The sequence below is a fragment of the Echinops telfairi genome, unplaced genomic scaffold (assembly GCF_000313985.2).
Source record: "Echinops telfairi isolate 266 unplaced genomic scaffold, ASM31398v2 ScPeMD7_10;HRSCAF=50, whole genome shotgun sequence".
Classification (NCBI taxonomy): Eukaryota; Metazoa; Chordata; class Mammalia; order Afrosoricida; family Tenrecidae; genus Echinops; species Echinops telfairi.
The window spans coordinates 1290287-1311200 of NW_022103907.1; the positions used below are offsets into that span (position 1 = coordinate 1290287).

At 38.6% G+C, this 20914-nt stretch overlaps 1 protein-coding gene across 1 annotated transcript in view; it reads left to right on the top strand.

The window, feature by feature from the left end:
* PPP1CB (protein phosphatase 1 catalytic subunit beta) overlaps window positions 1-20914 on the top strand; it is a 42287-nt gene that overhangs the window by 9982 nt on the left and 11391 nt on the right. The window contains exons 3-5 of the mRNA XM_045287014.1: window positions 15889-16020; window positions 17610-17840; window positions 20423-20527. Of these exons, the coding sequence (XP_045142949.1) occupies window positions 15889-16020; window positions 17610-17840; window positions 20423-20527 (468 nt within the window). The remainder of the gene's footprint in view (window positions 1-15888; window positions 16021-17609; window positions 17841-20422; window positions 20528-20914) is intronic.

The following is a 20914-nucleotide window of genomic DNA, read 5'->3' on the forward strand; positions in this document are numbered from 1 at the left end:
AGACTCAGAAACCTATGGGGGCAGTTCTACCCTCCAAGTCTGTTCTACCCTACTACCCTGTAGTCAGCAATGCAAAACCACAAGACAATCCCCAGGATAAAGATGATTCTTTCCATTCCTGTTAAGATTTAGTCTTGAATAAACTCGGGCAGCCCTACTTTGTCCTATAGGGTCAGAATTGACAGTGAGTTTGGTTTTTGGTATGAGACTAAGATAGCGTATTGCCGAAAGAACTTGTCTGCAGGTGTCCGCTGATCACATAGACTCGTTTGAACACGACTTGTTTGGGATTAACTCCATGCATGTAGGAAATGTACCCCTACTAGCAATACTTGTTGACTTGTGCTTTGTGTATGGAATACACACATGCCTTTTGTAATTTAAAAGACAGATCTACATTGGGAGTTTTTTCACACGAAGTCCAGAATTTAGTGACTGGGCATAATTTTTTGTAATAATGAGAATAAAAGAATTATTTGAAGAGAAGATAATATTTTGCTCAGTTGGCATTCAAAGTTACTGATCCTTATCTGAAAAATTGATTGCAAATCAGTTATTGCTGACCAGTAGTGGAACTTAACATATTTCATCTTGGAAGATAAGTTTTCACAGAGATTGTTGTTGCTTTTAGTTGCCATCCAATCATTTCTGACTCGGGGTGCTGCCAAGTACTGATACCTTTGTGCGAGCATGTGGTTTTAATTGTGTGTTGTTATATTGCAGATTGATCACTTATAATAGGCTAAGTAGAAGCACAATAATTGCACGATTCCTTTGCACTTGCATCAGGAGCCAAAAAGCAGTGCTGGGACTATAGATAGACCTGGGGGAAAAAATGAATCTGCTGTAAATTTGTGTGGGAGTGAAGATCACTTCTTGTTTTAACTTTTGATGGCACAGGAAGTGTATAAGCAGTTTGATAGTACTTGTGACTTCAACATTAGTTGTCAAAACAACAACAGAACAATTTCACATTTGAACATTCTGCTGCCATTTACTTCTAGGTTGAATTGATTAAGAAACATGGGATCTGCAGCAAACACTGCTCTTAAACATATTCAATGCTTGTTAATAGGGATTGAGGTTAAGGGTGGTTATTCTCATTCAGAAAAAGTTCTGTCTAAATCCTGAGCTTAAAAAAAAAGTCGCAATGAAACTTTACCACTGGTGAGTCTCTTGTGTGGTAGGCAAGGCAAGATTTTCACTTTCTGTTGCAAGTCACAGCACTAACAATGGGAACAAATGAAGACCACCATTGATACTGCTGATTTTAAGTAGTGCATGATAGATGAAACTTCACAGAGTTAACTGCTGATGAACCGACCATAGACTAAACAACCCTTACATTTTCACAAACCTAAATTATCTGGCTAAGATTGCTTCTGCTTCACACATTTTGTACCACCATTAGTTGTAACCCATTTTTGCAGATCCATTTCAGTTTGTTCTGAATTAGATTTTTCCCTCAGATTCTTTGAAGATGTGTAGTTGTCCAACGTAGTATTTGTTTTTCAGTTGGACACAATTTAACTACCACCATTTTACTCACTTGGTTAACAAAGGGGGCACTTGAAAACTTAGTTTGTTAGCAACATCATTTATGTTTGTGAGGAAATTCTGCTGAGCTGTGATACTCTTAAGTTTTCATAATTGTTATGGCCACTGCTTTCTTCTGATGAGTATTGAATTTAGTCTGGTAATGTGGCTACAAATTGTATTATTTTTGCACAGTTAAAGGGTCACTACAGCAATGCTGTCAGCTAATTTTTTAAAAATTTAATTTATTTTTTAATAGTTTTATTAGAGGCTCATACAACTCTTATCACAACCCATACATACATCAATTGTGTAAAGCATATTTGTACATTCATTGCCCTCATCATTCTCAAAACATTTGCTCTCCACTTAAGCCCCTGGCATCAGGTCCTCTTTTTTTCCCCTCCCTCCCCGCCCCCTCCTCCCCCACTCATGAGCCCTTGATAATTTATAAATTATTATTTTGTCATGTCTTGCCCTGTCCGACGTCTCCCTTCACCCTTTTCTGTTGTCTGTACCCCCGGGGAAGAGGTCACATGTAGATCCTTGTAATCGGTTCCCCCTTTCCAACCCACTCTCCGTCTACGCTCCCAGTATCACCACTCAACACCACTGGTCTTGAAGGGATCATCCGCCCTGGATTTCCTATGTTTCCAGTTCCTATCTATACCAGTGTACACCCTCTGGTCTAGCCAGACTTGCAAGGTAGAATTGGGATCATGATAGTGGGGGGCGGAGGAAGCATTTAGGAACTAGAGGAAAGTTGTATTTTTCATCGTTGCTACATCGCACCGTGTCTGCTCGTCTCCTCCCCGAGACCCTTCTGCAAGGGGATCTCCAGTGGCCTACAAATGGGCTTTGGGTCTCCACTCCCAACCCCCCCCCCAATCCACAAGGAAAAAATTTTTTGTTCTGATGATGCCTGATACCTGATCCCTTCGACGCCTTGTGATTGCACAGGCTGGTGTGCTTCTTCCATGTGGGCTTTGTTGCTTCTGAGCTAGATAGCCCCTTGTTTACCTTCAAGCCTTTAAGACCCCAGACACTATATCTTTTGATAGCCAGGCACCATCAGCTAATTTTATAAGTGAATAGTCCACACACCACTATGCTTAAAAGTATTCAAAGTTCACTTTTCTTGTTTTGACATGATGGCATTCGCTAGTAGTAAGATTAAAGTAAAATGTTATGCTATGGCAATATGCATGGCATTCAAAATGCTAAGTTAAAGGGTATCTCTGCAGATTCATGGTACACCGAACCAGTGAGCACGCCATGTACATTTTCTAATTAAACTCTTGTCATCACAGTGCTAAAGCTTTCAGTATATAAATGAGTAATTGTGTTCTTGTAAAAATTTGTTTTTGAATACTAACATTTGAAATTCATAGTTTTATGTGTCATAAAGCATTTTTTGTTTTTAAAGAAAAAAGATTTTTTAAATTTGTAAATGTTATTCTTAGTTCACAATCAATTAGCTGTATATTTCCTATATAAGCCATCGTTTCCTGCACCCTGGTGAGTATTTCCCCCTTCCTGATGCCAACATCTTTGTGCCAGATGGTTACCTTATTAGGAGGCAAGGGACTTTGGTTCTCTTACCAAACATGTGTAACTGGTAAAATGTTGACTTGTCCTTGACAAGGTATCCTCAAAATTCTTTCTGGTTATTTGAATTTCTAGCGTGTAACCAGTGTCAATATTTTGGGTGTGCCTCTTCTGTTCTTTGAGCTGCTCTTTCACTGTTGAAGTGCCATCAACACAGACTTCCTGAGGAGTTACGTTCTTCAAGGGATGGAAAGCACTCAGTATGACCTTACCAGTCCCTCTTTTTTCCTAGAGACATTTTCTAGTCGGTGGCAGTGGGTAACAGATCACAAACTCAAAGTCTTGTTGAGCTGGAGAGAAGTTAACGTTAGAGGCTCCCAAAAGAGTTGAAAAGCAAGTGACATCCAAAAGAACAGATTAGCCACATAGAAGCTAGTTTCAAAATTTGGAATTAAGTCCATTTAAACTCATTGATTGACTCATATATTTAGAAGAGACACACTTAAGAAACCTATCTCTGAGCAGAAAGTCCAGCCATCCTTTGCCAGGGAGAGGCAAAGGTTGAAGTTCAAATCCTACCAAGTTAGACTGACCTTGTTATAGCCTGGGTTTTCCCTTGAAAGACTCCAATAGGCCCTCTCTTGGAGATTAAGACTGAAATAGACCACCCCTGAAGACAATGGTCTGCAAAAAGGAAATAATCATTCAGAGCCTCTACAGGTTTTCATCCGTAATCCAGTACTTGACCTACTGAAATGTTACAGGACTGAGAGAACTAATAAATCAAAAACCAAGACAAGAAGCATGGAAACAAAGTTACAGGTGCTTTGGATAGTAGTTACTTTAAAAGGATTGTTGAAAATGGTGAAGAAAGCTGATGGTGCCAGGCTGTCAAAAGATAAGAGTGCCTGGGGTCTTAAAGGCTTGAAGATAAACAAGTGGCCATCTAACTGAGAAGCAACAAAGCGCACCAGCCTGTGTGATCATGAGGTGTCAAGAGGATCTGGTATCAGGCATCAAAGAACAAAAAAAATCATGTCAGTGTGGGTGAGTGTGGAGTGGAGACTCAAAGCCCATGTGTAAGCAAATGGACATCCCCTTACAGAAGGGTCGCGGGGAGGAGATGAGCTAGTCAGGATGCAGTATAGCACTGATGAAACATACAACTTTAGTTCTTTAATGCTCCCGCCCCCACTATCATGATCCCAATTCTACCTTACAAATCCAGCCAGACCAGAGCATGTACACTGGCACAGAAAGAGCTGGAAATGTGGAATCCAGGATAGATAAACCAATAATGAGAGTAGTGATACCAGGAGGGTAAGGGAAAGGGGTGGGGGACAAAAGGGGAACCGATCACAATGATCTACATATAACCCCCTCCCTAGGGGACGGACAGCAGAAAAGTGGGTGAAGGGAAACATCAGACCGTGTAAGACATGACAAAATAATAATAATTTATAAATTATCAAGGGTTCTTGAGGGAGGGAGGGAAAATGAGCTTATATATAACAAGGGCTCAAGTAGAAAGAATGTTTTGACAACGATGATGTACAAATGTACTTGAGACACGGTGGATGTATGTATGGATTGTGATGAGTTGTATAAGCCCCCAGTAAAAATTTTTTTTAATATTGTTGATTCATGTTTAGAGTAAAAGGAAATGATGGAGGATTTTATAGGTGGCCTGGGAGCCATTAATAAAAGAGTCTAGTGGAAACTAGAAATGGGTGGGGGGGCGGTCGGATAGTCAAAATTCATTCATTGCCCTGAGTGGGTGCTGACTCAGAGACCCTGTAGGACAGGATAAACTAACTGCCTCTGAGTTTCCGAGACGATCACTGTATGGGAATAGAAAGCTCCATCTTTCCCTTGGAGCAGCTGGTAGTGAACCTTGCTGAAGAATTTGGTAGTTGTATTTAAAGACAAATTATAACATCAGAATAGACAATAAACTGGAAAACTTCCATATAAATTATCCAAGGCCGAGGAAAACATGAAGTGAACGATTTATTAGATGCACAATCAATGCCCATGGAAGCATCAGCAGTCAGTCAATCAAGTGGCATATTGCACTGGGCAAATCTTTAAAAAGGGCAAAATGAAAAAAAAAAAGGCAAGGAGAAAAAGAAAAGAAAAATAAATAATACATTTTGCACATTGAAAGTGCAAAATGTACATGAGACTAAAAGTGTGCCTTTTCCAATTCTCTCACATGCATATGAAAGTTTAACAATAAAAAAGAATTATTAGAATATTTGAATTGTGTTGTCCAAAAATACAGAAAATACCAGAAGAACAAGCCAATTTGTCCTGGAGGAAATACAGCTGGAACTCGCTTACAAGTGAGGGTTGCCAGACTTCATCTCACATATTTTGAACATCATGTGATCAGGAAAAACCAGCCCTGGAGGGTCTGCAATTGGTATAGGAATGGTAGTTGCTACTATCATTGGGATGCTTCCAACGCCCAGCAACCCTGAACACAACAGGGACACACTGCTGCGTCCTACGTCAACCTCATAAATCATTCCTGTTGTTGTAACGAAGGCCTTCACCTGGACTGGACGTCCCACTTCTAGTGTGTGCCATTTCGTGATACTCTTGCTATGAACCAAACATACAAGGCTTACTGGTTTTGCTTCTCTAGAGAGCCCAGCCTAACATCAAGTCTTTTTCAGGGATGGCTTCCTTTTTCTCCTGTGGGGCAGAGGGTGGGTTTGAACTGACGACCTTTCTAATAGCAGTCCAGTGCTTGCCCCATAGCACTACCTGGGCTCCTAATTACAAAGAATGTAAAAATGGGAGAAAGTAGAGAGTAGATGGAAGAAATGGATAGCAAATGATAGCATGATAGACTTAGGTCCAATTTTATTATTCATTATAGTCAGTGTAAACTCACAGAAGGAAATGGATTGGAAGAATATATCATAAACAACTAAAAGCTGATTTTGGTTATTTTATTAATGAAAAAAATAGACTTTAAGTCAAGAAGTATCACTAAAGATAAAGAAGGGCAGAGGGCTGGGTGCATCCCATAATGCTTAGTCATTCCAATAGGAAGACAACAGTCCCCCCTCCTAAATTTTGTGTTTAGTTTTAAAGATATAAATGCAGAGCATTGATGAAACTACACTAATTCCTCTGTAGTGGAAACAAACTAGAAAACAACATATAAATAGAAAATTTTTAAATTAGTTATGGATCTATTTTTTAAAAAATATTTATGGGTCATAGAATAAATAGCAATGAAAATTATAAAATATTTGATAATGTAACTGTCAAAACTTGTGAGATTGAAGATAAAAGCAGTACTTGAAAGGACATCTATAGCTTTCTTTGTACATAAAGGAAAGTTGAAGATGATCTAAACTTCCATTTCATGACAGTAGAAAAACAAATTGCAAATGAAGGAAAGAAAAGCTATAAATACGAGCAAAAATCGGAAGTAAAGCAAGTGAACAATTAAAATAAAACTAAGTGAAATTATTGAAGTTAGTAAAATTTATTAATACCAAGAAAGGCTGATAATGTGTAAAATATAAATATCAGAAATGATCAAGGAGACATGGTTGTTGAAGGATGCTGGGGAGATTGAACAGAAGAACAAATGCAGTATCTGACGCTGGTTCGATTCCGTGCTCAAAATTAGAAAAGGAGTCGGTTCTGACTCAGGGAGCGCAGTAGGGCAGGGTAGAACTGCCCTTGGGGGTTCCGAGACAGTAGCTGCACCGAAACAAAGCCACTTCTTACTCCCATGGAGCAGCTGGTGGGTTGGAATGGCTGACTTTGTGGATGGCAGCCCAAGGCATAACCCACTATGCCACCAGGGCTCTTCGTGGAAGGGTTGACAATGGTATTAGAACAAGATTGGAGCTATGCATTATGGTCTTTAAAGATTTGTATGAAAGTTACACTCTATGCATTTGGTAACATCTATGCATATCCATAAGAAAATGCTCAGTACATTTATACTGATGTATTATAACTTAGGGGACGTTATATACATAACTTGCTTTCCAGTGATTCAGGAATATGTAATATATGAGGAAAGGCCTTTAAAATAGGGAGGGGGTTATTATTTTCTTCACTTCATGTTCCATGACTTTTCTGAAGCCTCTTTGTAAGTATACTTTAAGGAATAACAGAAAGACCCTCAGTGACATCAAGTTGGTCCCAGCTTACACTGCCCCTGCATAGGGTTTCCGAGGCTGAAAATATTTTCAGCCCCAATTTTCTCTTGCAGCGTTAGAGACTGGACTGCTGCTCACCATGTGGCCAGCTGCACCACCATAGTTCTTCAGGGAAGAGCAAAGGCCATTATACATATGTAACCAAGTGTTAATTGAGTTGACAATTTTAATGAAAAACTAAAATTGGCAAAACTGACAAATTAAAAACCCAAGTAGTTGTATTTGTTACCGAACATGAAAGTTTGTACTTGAAATAAGAAGAAAACTCTTAGGCCCAAATGGTTTCACTGGTAATCTTTAAATATTTCAGAAATAAAGCATGCCAGTTTTAAGCAGTTTTTCACGAGAAATAGAGGTAGTGTTCTTCCCATCTCCTTTAGTGAAGCCAACACAACCATAACAGTACAATCTGAGAAATACCTGACCAGTATCTCAAGAATAAGCCAACCCAGTGCACTGCCATCAAAATAACTCTGACTCATGGCGACCCTAAAAGACAGGTAGAACTGCCTCTATGGGGTTCGGAGACCCTTTACAGGAGTGGAAAACCCACTGTCTTTCTCCCTGGAGGGCCTTGTGTTTTTGAACTTCAGATCTTGTGGATCACAGCTCTACATGTAACCACTATGCCACCAGGGCACCTAGTCTCATGAATAAGGCCACAAAGGTTTTAGCAAATTGGATTTTAAAGTATATAGAAAGATAATTGTAAATCGGAAGGGTTCATTGTGGCAATGCAATGAAAAAATAAGTCAATATAAGTCACATGAAGTAAGGAGAATATGCATGCGACCATCTCACTTTGTAAATGTATATGATACATTAAAACACCTCATCATGATAGATGAAAGCCCTTGTGGTATAGTTGGGGAACCGACAAGTTCAAACCACAACTGTGGCTGCTACCCACAGTTCAAACCCACCAGCCACTCTAGAGAAGATGAAATCTTCTGCCTCCCTAAGATTTACAGCTTTAGAAACCCAAAGGTTGATCCAAAGGCAGTAAGTGAGATGAAAATACTTAAAGGGTGCAGGGTAGCAACGATGAAACATACAACTTTCCTCTAGTTCTTTAATGCTTCCCCCCACCCCCCCACCCCCACTATCATGATCCCAATTCTACCTTACAAATCTGGCTGGACCGGAGGATGTACATTGGTACAGATAGCAACTGGAAACACAGGGAATCCAGTATAGATGACTCCTTCAGGACCAGTGGTGAGGGGCGATGCCTGGAGGGTGAAGGGAATGTGGGGTAGAAAGAAGGAACCAATTACTAGAATCGTTAAGTATTGCCTCCTCCCTGGGGGATGGGCAGCAGAGAAGAGGGTGGAGGGAAACATCAGACAGGGTAACATGACAAAACTATAATAATTTGTGAACTATGAAGGGTTCATGAGGGAGTGGGGAGGGAGGGGGAAAATGAGCAACTGATATTAGGGGCTAGAGTGGGAGGCAAATGTTTTGAGAATGAGGGCAACAAATATGCATATGTGCTTGAAACAATGGATGTGTGTATGGATTGTGATGGGAATTGTACGAGCCCCCAATAAAATAATAATAAAAAAAAGAATAGAAAAATTTTCCTAAGATTACTACCAAATCCAAAGCTGTTGATTGTAACTCATAGTAACCCTGTAGGACAGAGTGGAAGCATCCCATAAGATTTCCAAGGGTAATCCTTATGGAAGCAGACCACTTTATCTTTCTCCCATCGAACTCTGGGTTCCAACTATTGACCTTTTGGTTAGTAGCCAAGTGAACCACCAGGGTTCTTGGCATGACATGAGGTATGTATGACACTATTATCTAGTGCCTAAGGGTGGCATCATGAATGCTCTCCCCCCCCCTCCCCCACGGTCAGGAACAAGACAAGAAATTCCAGTAGCTCCACTTTTATTCAGTATTATCTTAGAGATTCTAATAAATTATCCAAGGAAGAAAAACAAAAGCATATCTTTCATTTAAAAAATCGCCTTTTTACAGTTGATATAATTATATGTGCTATTTTTTTTTAATCCAAAGGATCTTCAGACTACTGGAATAGGGTACAAATAGGCATACAATTATAATTCTGTATACTAATATCAATCCAACCATAATCTAAGAAAAGAAACCACAGTAGCAGGCCCTCCAAAAACGAGAAACATGTCATACTTAGAATCATAAAACATCACAGAGAGATCATGAGAGCCTGAACAAAAACAAGAGATTGCGTTATAAAACTAAAATTTTAATAAAAATTCTCCTGAGATATAAACCCGGTGACCATTAAAATTGCAGTTGTATGTGTGAGTGAGTGAGTAGGGGGTGCACATGGGGAGGGAGAGAGAGAACAAGCCATTTTTAAACATTTGAAAATGCAAAAAACGCTTAGGTAAGCCAACCCAATTTTAAAGAACAAACTTGGCATGCTTACGCTACAAAGTATTACATAGAAAGCTACAACAATTAAGACGTGATATTGATATAATAGACCTGTAGAGTAAGGAGGTAGATAGATAGTCCAGATTTTTTATTTGTTTGTTTGGTTTTCTAAAACCATTGCCATCCAGTCAATTCTGACTTGGAGACTCTTGTAAGACAGCAGAACTGCCTGGTGGGTTCCCAGAATGGAACCACTTCGCCCCTCCTTGTGGTTAGCAGCTGAACACGCAACCAACCCACTGTACCACCAGGGTTCTTGATTTTCTAAACAAGCACTGCAGTTACGCAGGAAAGGATAGTCTTTGCAATAAATGGAATTTCATCAAGTGGACAAACCAGTTGCCATCAGATAACATTCCAGATATCCATATGGATATAGATGAACTGTGATATTTACCTCCAACCATGTACCAGAAAAGTTCTAAAGACTATAGAATGAAATGGGATAATTAAAACTACAAGCATCTTGAAGGATGCATAACGAAATAGTCTTAGGAGAGATAGATACTTTGAACTGTCTAAAATGCACTGTTCAAAAATTGATTAAAATATACCTTGATTATGATTAAAAAAATAAGAGAAGGAAAGAGCAAGGCCAAAACTGGGAGAAGATACCTGAAAATATGTATCTAACAGGACTCTTCTGGAATATACAAACAATTCCTAAAAATCAATAAGGAAATCAGTTCAGTTTTAAAGAGTAGACAAGAATTTTTTAAAAGCATATGAATTACCTTTTAAGTATATTAAAATGTACCAACAATCTTATCAAAAACATGCAAATTTTCAATGATTATCACTATTCACCTAACAAAATAGCTGAATACAAGGACAAATAATGCCTGTGCTAGCAAAGATACAGAGAAGGATTTCCCAAAGTGGCCATGCTGTGCCCTGGGGGTGGGGTGGGGTGGGGCTGTAGGGGCTGCAAAAGCAGCTAGCCACACTTCATCCTGGATTTCTACTCCCTTAAAGAGTTTGAATCTCCAAAATCCACAGGGCCAGTTCTTCCTTGTCCTGTAGGGTCACTGTGAGTCATAGTCGATTAAATACGAAGTTTTTAATTACCAGGGGTGGTGCTGAGCATTTCTTCCCTTTCCCCCCCCCCCCCCCCCCCCCTTGAAAAGAGGATGGTAGGCCCATTAGGTTTGGGAACCTGTGATGTAGAGCAACATCTTTGATTTGGCAGTATCTGCTTAAGTTCTGTATATGCCCCAGTAATTCTACTCTCAGGTCTATACCCAAGAGACATTTATGTGAATAATAGCACCAAACTGGAAAACACCCGAATATCCACCAACAATATTAAACTGAAAATAAATAAGTAAGTAAAACCTTACTGGTATTAAGTGGATAGATGTGTTGTATTTATATAATGGAATTGTTCCAAATGACTTCTAAGTGGAATATCATAGATTTTACAGGTTCATAAGAGTATATACTGTATTTTTATCTGAAATTATCAAAGGCAGGCCAAATTACCATATGTACTCGAATATATGCTAACTCAAACATCCATCGAGGCACCTAATTTTACCACAAAAACTGCATTTAAAATGTGCTGGAAAATTCCGCTTATGCTCGAGTACATAGGGTAATCAATAGTGAAAAGAGTATAGCAGTGTACATGGAATTTATTGAGTGGTGGTTAGGATATAAGGAAGTCTTGACTTCTGGAGTGTTCTGTACTTGATCTAGGTGTGGTCCTTCAAGTGTGTACATAGTTGAAAATTCTTCAATTTGTGCATTTAAGATTAATGTACTTTGGTTACTGTGTATGGACTATCTCAAAAGAAATTCTAAGTAGTAATAGTATAAGAAATGTCTGTTATAATTTACCCTGTACATAAAAATAATGCAATGCCTTAAAATTTTTTAAAAAAATTATTGGGGGCTTATACAACTCTTTATCACAATCCATACATACATCCATTGTGTCAAGCACATTTGTACATTAGTTGCCCTCATCATTCTCAAAACATTTGCTTTCTACTTGAGCCCTTAGTATCAGCTCCTCATTTTCCCCCTCCCTCATGAACGCTTGATAATTTATAGATTTTTAAAAAATTTTGTCATAGCTTACACTCTGGCATCTCTCTTCACCCACTTTTCTGTTGTCCGTCCCCCAGGGGAAGGGGCTATATGTAGATCCTTGTAATTGGTTCCCCCTTTCTACCCCATTTTCCCTCTCTCCTTCCCCCTCCTGGTATCGCCACTCAAGCCACTGGTCCTGAAGGGATTATCTGTCCTGGATTCCTTGTTTCCAGTTCTGTCTGTACCAGTGTACATCCTCTGCTCTAGCCGGATTTGTAAGGTAGAATTGGGATCATGAAAGTGGGGGGTGGGGGAGGGGGGACAAGGAGGGAAGCATTTAAGAATTAGAGGAAAAGTTGTATGTTTCATCATTGCTACACTGCACCCTGACTGGGGACACTTCTGTAAGGGGATGTCCTATTGCCCACAGATGGGCTTTGGGTCCCCAATCTGCACTCCCTCTCATCCACAATATGATTTTTTGCTCTTTGATTCTTGATACCCGATCCCTTCGACACCTCACGATCACCCAATTGCCTTAAATAAGTAATTTAACATCAAAATATGTTGAAATATTTTTCTTCTGGTCAAAAATATTAATGTAAAGTAGAAGTTTATATTCTAAATACTCTGCTACCTTTTTACTCCATGCAGTGTTAGGAAACCTGGGTGCTTGTGAATTTGTGTAAATTATTTAATCTCTTAATAATGTAAAGTGGGTATATAATTTCTAACTAATCTCTTAGATTAGCCAAAGAATTAAATGAGATGACCAATGCAAAATTGCTTTGTACCGAGGGATATATGTAGGTTTATTGTATTTTCCCAATCCATGAAGACACTTACTGTCTAGCCTCATGCCCCAAATACTGAAATCCTGGGGCAATTGTCATAATAATGACCAAGTTACTGTATAGAACAATAGGTGGTTCAAGTTTTTTCATTTTTTTAGATAACTGTGATAAATGGCAATGAATTTGGTAATTTTGTTTGTTTTGTTTTGGTGATAAATTTGAAATGTTCTTGGAGACGACTGGAAGCACTCTAAGCCCTCTACCCCATTTTCCTAAACATTTGGCTCATGATTCCAAAGGACCATTCCTTTGGAAGGATCAAAGAACCATTCACTTCGGACTGCATCTCAGCAACTGTTAAACTGCCGTTGAATATGAAGTGTACCTTTATCTTATGTGCCACTAAAGGGCCGTGTGCTCCTGTAAAGATTCAGTCTCACCCACAGGAACACCCATGTAAGCTGGAATAGACGAAAAAGACAATGGAGAGTGAGGCAGGCCTGGGTACTGCCAGTTTCCCCCAGCGGCTATTGATTGCATGTTATCTCTTAGCTTTAAGTGAATTAATTGAAGGAAAGTGCATTTAGAGCAGTGGAATTCAAGATACTTTTCTGGTGTGTAATTTTATTATGATAAATTTTTAGTTTCTGTGGTTTAGTAGTATGGCTTAAAAGTTAAGTGTATCTCATTAACTTAAATTATTCACTTGGGAAGCCAAATTTAAACCAGTATATAATTAAATTAGGAAACAAAACAAATATGAGACAAAATTTTAACATTGTACCTTGAACACTGCAAACTCAGACATTAAAGTTACCTTAATGCATTGAAATTTTAATACCCTAAGAAGTATTTTATTATTAAAGGTGTTTTGTTTTATACATGAACACTAGTGAGTTTCTCAGGTATTTGTTGAATGGATTCATCTCTTTTTAATCATCAGGAGCTTTCTAAGTGTATGTCATCTGAAAACTATCAGAGATCTTTATCCTTCAGAATGAATAATGGTCCCTTAAACGGAAGCACACAGGCCTTTGGCTCGTACATAGGCTTTGTGAGAACTACAGTTTTCAGTCGTGAATTACCCCTCATGGTGAACCTATATTAGGGTTTCCAAGACTGTCACTCTTTATAAGAGAAGACTGCTTCATCTTTCTCCCTAGAAGCTGCTTGTGACCTTTCAATTAGCAACCCAGAGCCTAATCCACAGTGCTCTTGTTGGTTCCTCAGTTACAAGGATAGTCATATAAATGAATGGTTATTTAAAATCTAGAGTAAATATAGGAGTCATGTTGACTATTTGAAAGGTTTACATTAATGGAATGTTTAAATAGACTTAGCTTTTGGATCTAGGGACGTGGCTTTGTTTGTTTTTTAAATGTCTATCTGATGCTCACCTAACCAACTCATAACACACTTTAGCAAGAAATGTGTTGACTTTGCTATGAAATTAGAAATGAGAAGGAATAAAAGTATATCGAAATCCAGTCTCTGATTTTTGTTTTTCAGTTAAGATTAAATGGGAACTGGTGGTATATTTAAGATTAAAGAGAAGGAGCCAGTGGCGTAGGTAAAGATGAAATAATTACAAGTTCAGTCCTATAGAGCAAGACACCCCTCTCATATACCATTCATTCTACTTCACCCAACTCTGCCAATTACTGAATAGCCATAGTTCATTCATGTTAATAGGGATTTACTCCAGTTAAATAAATAACCTTTAGAGCAGCGGTTCTCAACCTGTGGGTCGAGACCCCTCTGGGGGGGTCCAACGACCCTTTCACAGAGGTCACCCGATTCATAACAGCAAAATTACAGGTATGAAGTAGCAACAAAAATAATTTTATGGTTGGGGGTCACCACAACATGAGGAACTGTATGAAAGTGTCGCAGCTTAGGAAGGTTGAGAACCGCTGCTTTAGAGGTTTTTTTATACAGTGCTCTATTGTGACCACAACAATTCATTAAATACATCTACTGCCTTCAAGTCCATTTCAAGGCTGCAAATCTAAAGGGGGCAGACAGCCTCATTTTTCTTCCTCAAAGCCACTGGATTTGAATCTCTAACCCTGCAGTTAGTGCCCCCAAGACTCCTTATAGAAGCATCTAACATCTTTTAGGTCAGGGGTGCTCAACAATCGATCGCAAATGTAGTGTGAGTATGGCATTAAAAAAAGAGACGTAAGCCTATAACCAATCCCATCACTTAATCAGCCAATCAGATGCAATCTTAGGTGTCAAATGCATGTGCAAACAGCTGCGCTAAATGCAGCAAAACTGACAAGCTAAGTTAATCGTCAATTTTTAAGACCTTGGGTTTTTTCTCTTAAACATAAGAAAGGGTATATTAAGATGAGTAGGGGAGCTGGACCAAGTAAGAAGACAAAAACATATCACTTTCATACGGAATGGGAGATTTTGCCAAGCCGACATTCAGCTGAAGTCCAACAGTTCTGGAACTTACTCTCAGAGGGAAAGTACCCAAACATGAGAAAATATGCTACCTCTTTGACTGCATTATTTGGCTCTACTTATTTATGTGAGTCAGCCTTTCCCACATAAAGATCACTAAGTCCAAGTACCGTTCCACCATAACTGATGATCATTTGGAAGTGCTTGAGGCTGGCTGACAGCAGCTCCTGTCTGGACTATGCATCCCTGGCTCATTCCATTCAGTGCAAGTCATCAGAGTAAACTCAGGTAATGACAAAAATGTACATAGTTAATTGTGTTGTGCAATATGGACTCATGCAGTTATGCAAAGTACATAGACATACATTGTACATATAACAAATTCTCAGTGCATTTATGAGTAAATGTAATAAATATAAATAAATGTTTTGCATTTTCGTAGTTGGTAGATCATTTTGACTTGATCACTTTGTAAGTGGCTTGCATGATGAAAAAGTGTGAGCACCGCTGTTTTAGGGTTTTGGGTTGAGCAAAATGGAGGTCATGTTTGCTAAAATTCTTGGTACTGCTAATAGTATTTCAAGACGTGTCACCTGCTAACAGCTACTTATGACTCTCCCTTTCTTCATAGCCACTGATTCTGGTCTTCTGCTAGGTGCATCTCACGCAGTGCTGGTAGTTTCAAGGCGCTTGCTGTCCCTGAGACATTTCAGACCACTTGGGCTCTTAGGCCTCACGCTGGCCAGGGAGTGAAAAAAAGGCTGCATGTTGATAACAGCAGGCTTAAAAAGTGTCCACAGGTGCCAGCAATAGAGAAACCAAAGCGCACAGGGAACAAGGGATCTGGTAGTTTGCTGCCTGTATGCCTTTTCTGCTCTTCAAAGTAATGAATCTTTTTCAGGATTATTTGTAGGAAATTGACCATTTTACTCATTGTTTATCAGTACGAGGATGTCGTCCAGGGAAAATTGTGCAGATGACTGAAGCAGAAGTTCGGGGCTTATGTATCAAGTCTCGGGAGATCTTTCTCAGCCAGCCTATTCTTTTGGAATTGGAAGCACCACTGAAAATTTGTGGTATGTAAACAAAGTTGCAAAGTTTTTTTGTGAATCACTTGGATTTTTCTTTCCTTGTTTGTCTTGAGAATGATCTAGAGAAAAAAATGTTTTAATTTGTTTACGGGGGAAATTTTGTAGGTTTAATTTCATAAAAATCAAGATTTATTAAAATGGTAAGTTACAGACAAAATATTTGTTATGTATGCAGTCTATGAAGATTTCTTAGAAATAAATAGGAAAGAAAGAAAGCAGTAGGAAATTACCCCCAAATTGAAAGCGACAGATCTTGAAAGAAAACAAATAACATAGATTCTCAGCTTTATAGTAATCAAGGATGTACAATTTAAAATAAGCTCCCAACCTAAATGAAATGACCAAAAGTGTCTAAGATCGACATCCAATATTATCGAGGGGTATGGCAAAACAGACTTTATAAGATACTGGTAAGAATTTTGGGGGCCACTCTTCCAACTTTGTTGTTAGGTTCGTTTGTTTTGAAATGTAATTTGTTCTTATAAATCTTACCATGGCCTTTGACCAAAAGTAAAATCTTAGCTAGAAGATTGTTTATAAAACTTAAAAATATATATGCTTTTGTTTTTCACATCCGAACAGGAGGAAGCATGCTGTAAACACTGTATCATGCTAGGTTTTTATTTGATTGTGTAAGCTTTTTTGTAGTGCTCTCATGTGGATGACAATAGCTATAATGTGCTCAGTCAAGGATTTTTCACAATGGTTTTGTTTTTCCTCTGTTGCATGTTTCTTAGGCTCCACGGTCACACCTTGTAACCTGCATGTGCTTAGTGTGCTCCTTGAATACTTTTTACTATCTCTTTTTCATGAGGTTTATTAAAACATGGGTTCTTAAGTCCAGAACAAAAGAGAAAGTAGCTGAGTAAAGGTTGGTTGGTTCAATGGATCTGCTCATATCACCTTTAAGAAGTACTAGTTTTTAAGTTTTGTGAAAATGATCATCCTTGCTATGAGTTTTAATGAAGTTTAATGTAGTTACTTATAGGTGACTTTAAAAATAAAATGATTAAAAGTCTTGGCAAAATATTCTTTAAAGTACTTTAATATAGAATGCAATCAAAATTATTTATACTACATTTTTCTAAATTCTTAATGTCTTAGGATTCAAAATAACAGATTATTGAAGCTAAATTACTCAAGAAAAGGTATTATGTTATTGTATAGTAAATTACCTCAGAACTTTGTGGATTAAATGATGTATTAGCCCACATTTCCTGTGGGTCAGGAATCTGGGTATAGCTTAGGTGGGTCCTCGTTCTCTCACAAGACTCAATGGAAGGGTCAGCTGGTTGCATTCATCTCCAGGGTCATCTAGCGAAGGATTCAGTCCTTTGCCACCTGAGATTCTCCATATAGCAGCTGGCTTCATCAGAGCAAGCTTGTGAACAGTGTAGAAGTCACTGTCTTGTTGCCTTATCTCAGGAGTGACAGTCTCTGGTTTTGTCTTATTATAGAAACAAGTCACTAGCCCAGCCCACGCTCAGGGGAGAGAATTACCCAAGAGGATAATTAAATAGAGGCTTCCTCCAACAGTAACCATCTTTTCTAAAACCAACCTTTTCCATTTTTAGGAGATATTCATGGACAGTATACAGATTTACTGCGATTATTTGAGTATGGAGGTTTCCCACCAGAAGCCAACTATCTTTTCTTAGGCGACTATGTGGACAGAGGAAAGCAGTCTTTGGAAACCATTTGTTTGCTACTGGCTTATAAAATCAAATACCCAGAGAACTTCTTTCTCTTAAGAGGAAATCATGAGTGTGCTAGCATCAATCGCATTTATGGATTCTATGATGAATGTAAGTAAAAATTAAGATTAAAAAAAACTAATGGAAAATGCCCTTTTTACTTTCCAGTTCAAAGATTTCTTGGCTTCAGCACTTAGACACAGACCCAGGAACAATGCTACTCATTCGTCCTAGGAATCTCTGGTGGTATTTCAGGCTGGTTAGGTATGTTAGTCTGGGTTGACTTGAGAAACAAACCCAGAGACACATGTATATAAGAGAGAGCTTTATATCAAAGAGCAATTATATGTTAAGAAAGCATCCCAGTTCAGATCAAGTCCGTTCGTCCAATATTGGCCCATATGTCCGATACCAGTCTATAAATTCCTCTTCAAACTACACAACACATGCATTGGTGCTGAATGCAGGAAGATCACAGGCCAGTGAGTGCAAAGTCTTGTGGATCTAGTGGCAGTGGAAGCATCTCTGCTGGTGTGGAGAGTGGTTTCTCCAGTTCCAGGGCTTTGGCTGCTGTCAGCATAACTCCATGTGGTTTGTCAACAGGAATGTCCAGCAGAGAGAGAAGAGCGCGTGTTGCGCCTCCAGGGAGGAAGACAGGAGTTCCCACAATCCTCAGGAAAAGACCATGCCCCCACAGAGGCCTCATTGGCTATGACCTAATGGACAGGCTAGATTCCACCCCTTCTCTCAGGTTGGCACATTAGCTTATTCAGCTGAAAAGGCTCTCTAAATTAGTTTTCAGAGCAAACTGTTCCGAAGCAGAGGGTCAGTAAAGACTGGCTTCTGGTTTTCCAGTGTCCACATTTGAGCTCAGCATTCTTGTGATGTGAGTGGAACCTTTATAAACCCTGTATCACAAGAACTATTGGCAAATTCTGTGCCACTATTTTACCTTGATGGTTTTAACTAGAATTGTAATACACACCTACAGACCCAGAGAAACAAGGGTGTTGTGTACTCAGGTGTCCTTGTTATACTCTTGACCAGTAAGAAGTCACTACTATTCTTTGTATAATAGTATTTCCTTGGTCTCTTTTGGGTTTGCTTGGTAGAGTATGGCAGTGAGCATATATATTTGATTAGCTGTAACTTGGAGTGAATTTTTCTTTTCTTAATCTGCTTCCCCACCCCTACCCAGTCTAAGTCCCTTTGTATTGTATAGTCCTTTCAAAACCTACTGTATCTTTCTGATTCATGTAATCATGACAGCTATTTGAGGACATGGCACATGCAGGTACTCTTCTCATCGCTGGGAATACAGCCGTTTGTTCGACAGATGTTCTTTAAGGGAATTTTATGCTCTAATGAGAATGAATATTTGTTTTTATGTTGTATTTTTATTTCTGTTACGTAGTGTTTAAATTAGACCATTCGAGAGGAAATGGGCTTAGTATGTCAGCTCAGAACCATCTTCCTAAAATTGTACCAAAAATAGATACTGATATCAAATAAAATTGTGTGTGAAAGCAGCTTATAAACTCAGCTTTGAGTTATACTTATTCCTTGGGAGGCAGGCTCGGGCTTAATAAAGGGAAATTAATATGAGTCTCTTTTAATTACTTGCCTGCGTTAGTTATTGCAACATATTATCAAATTCAGGAAAATCAAGTAGCTAAAAAGGTGAACAAACCCTGAGTTTGTCTTTGTACCTGTTTATGGTAGAGTACAGGAAAATTACAGCCTTTGTATCTATATACTTGGTGCAGTGAGTGCCAAGCTGTAATTCCAGTTAAACACTTGGGAATTATCCTTTCTGGCAGCAAGTTTACACTGTATTACTTAGTATTTTAGTGTTCAGTGGACGGTCTCCAGAGGCACCCCTTGGGCTTCTGCTTACTTATTTGGCTAGGTATTTTACCTATTGTGCCCTGGCAATTAACAATACCTTCTGTTGCCAACCACCCATCTATGTTAACCCCACCCCCGGTATTTCCAGAAATATCACTGTGCCATTTTTTTTTAACCTTTTGCTGTTAAAAAGATAAAAATTAAATAACCTTCCAGAGGAAGGGATCAGTTGGCAAATAGACAGAGGGTGCTTGTTAGTTTGTGAAATAAAATAGACCTTGTTGAAGGGGGAAAAAATAGTCTATTATACTGCTTCAAAGTTGCTGTTAATGGTGATCTTAAAAGACAAAATTGTTTGATGCTTTTGTTTTATAAAACCCTTAGCACAGTCTTTGAAAGTCTTTAAACTTTATTGGCCATGTTGAATGTTTGTTACATTGAGTACATTTTAAAGGATATTCTAGTTGGGTTTTTTTTAAAGTTCAAAATATGTGAAAAATAAATAAAAGGTACACTCGTATCACTGATAAATTATGGAGGATCAGGTAGGGAACCCCAGAGTACTAAATAATTCAATATGCGTAAAGAAAAAAATTAGACTCTTTGACAATCTAGTGGCTTTCAGGTAGCAATTGAAAAGAGATTTAGATTTTTAGAAATAGTTGTGTCATAATTTTTAGGTTTAGTTATGCCATAATTAGTATGTAGGTAGGTTAATATGTTAACATTTGTATGTTGGGCTTCAAAAAGTTTGTGGGAAAATTTCATTTCCACAAATTTTGATTGGAGCACTCATATAGATGGCTTATTTCTTGTTATTTAATACCTGCTTGTTCTTTTTATAGGCAAACGAAGGTTTAATATTAAATTATGGAAAACCTTCACTGATTGTTTTAACTGTCTGCCGATAGCTGCCATTGTGGATGAGAAGATCTTCTGTTGCCACGGAGGTAGACTAATTTACTTTGTGCAGTTTTCCTACAGTTCTTTCACTATTAGAAAACGCGTATAATAAGGAAGGTTCTCTTCTGTGAAAATGCAAATAAGAGCTGTTTTGTTCTCTGCTGTCAAGTTAGTTCTGACTCATGGTGGTCCTGTGCACAGCAGAACAAAACACCCTTTGGGTCTGTGCTGTCCTCAGAATGGCTCCTATGTTTGAGTCCATTGATGGAGCAACTGTCAATCACCTTATCCAGAGGCCATTCCTCAGGCAGATGATCTGACAGAATGTAGAAGTCACCAGTAACGCTGTCAGTGCTATCATGCAAGTAAAAATGAACAGGGAACTGCCAGAAATGAAAGCATAAGTCATGAAGAGTACACAGAATGAAAGATAG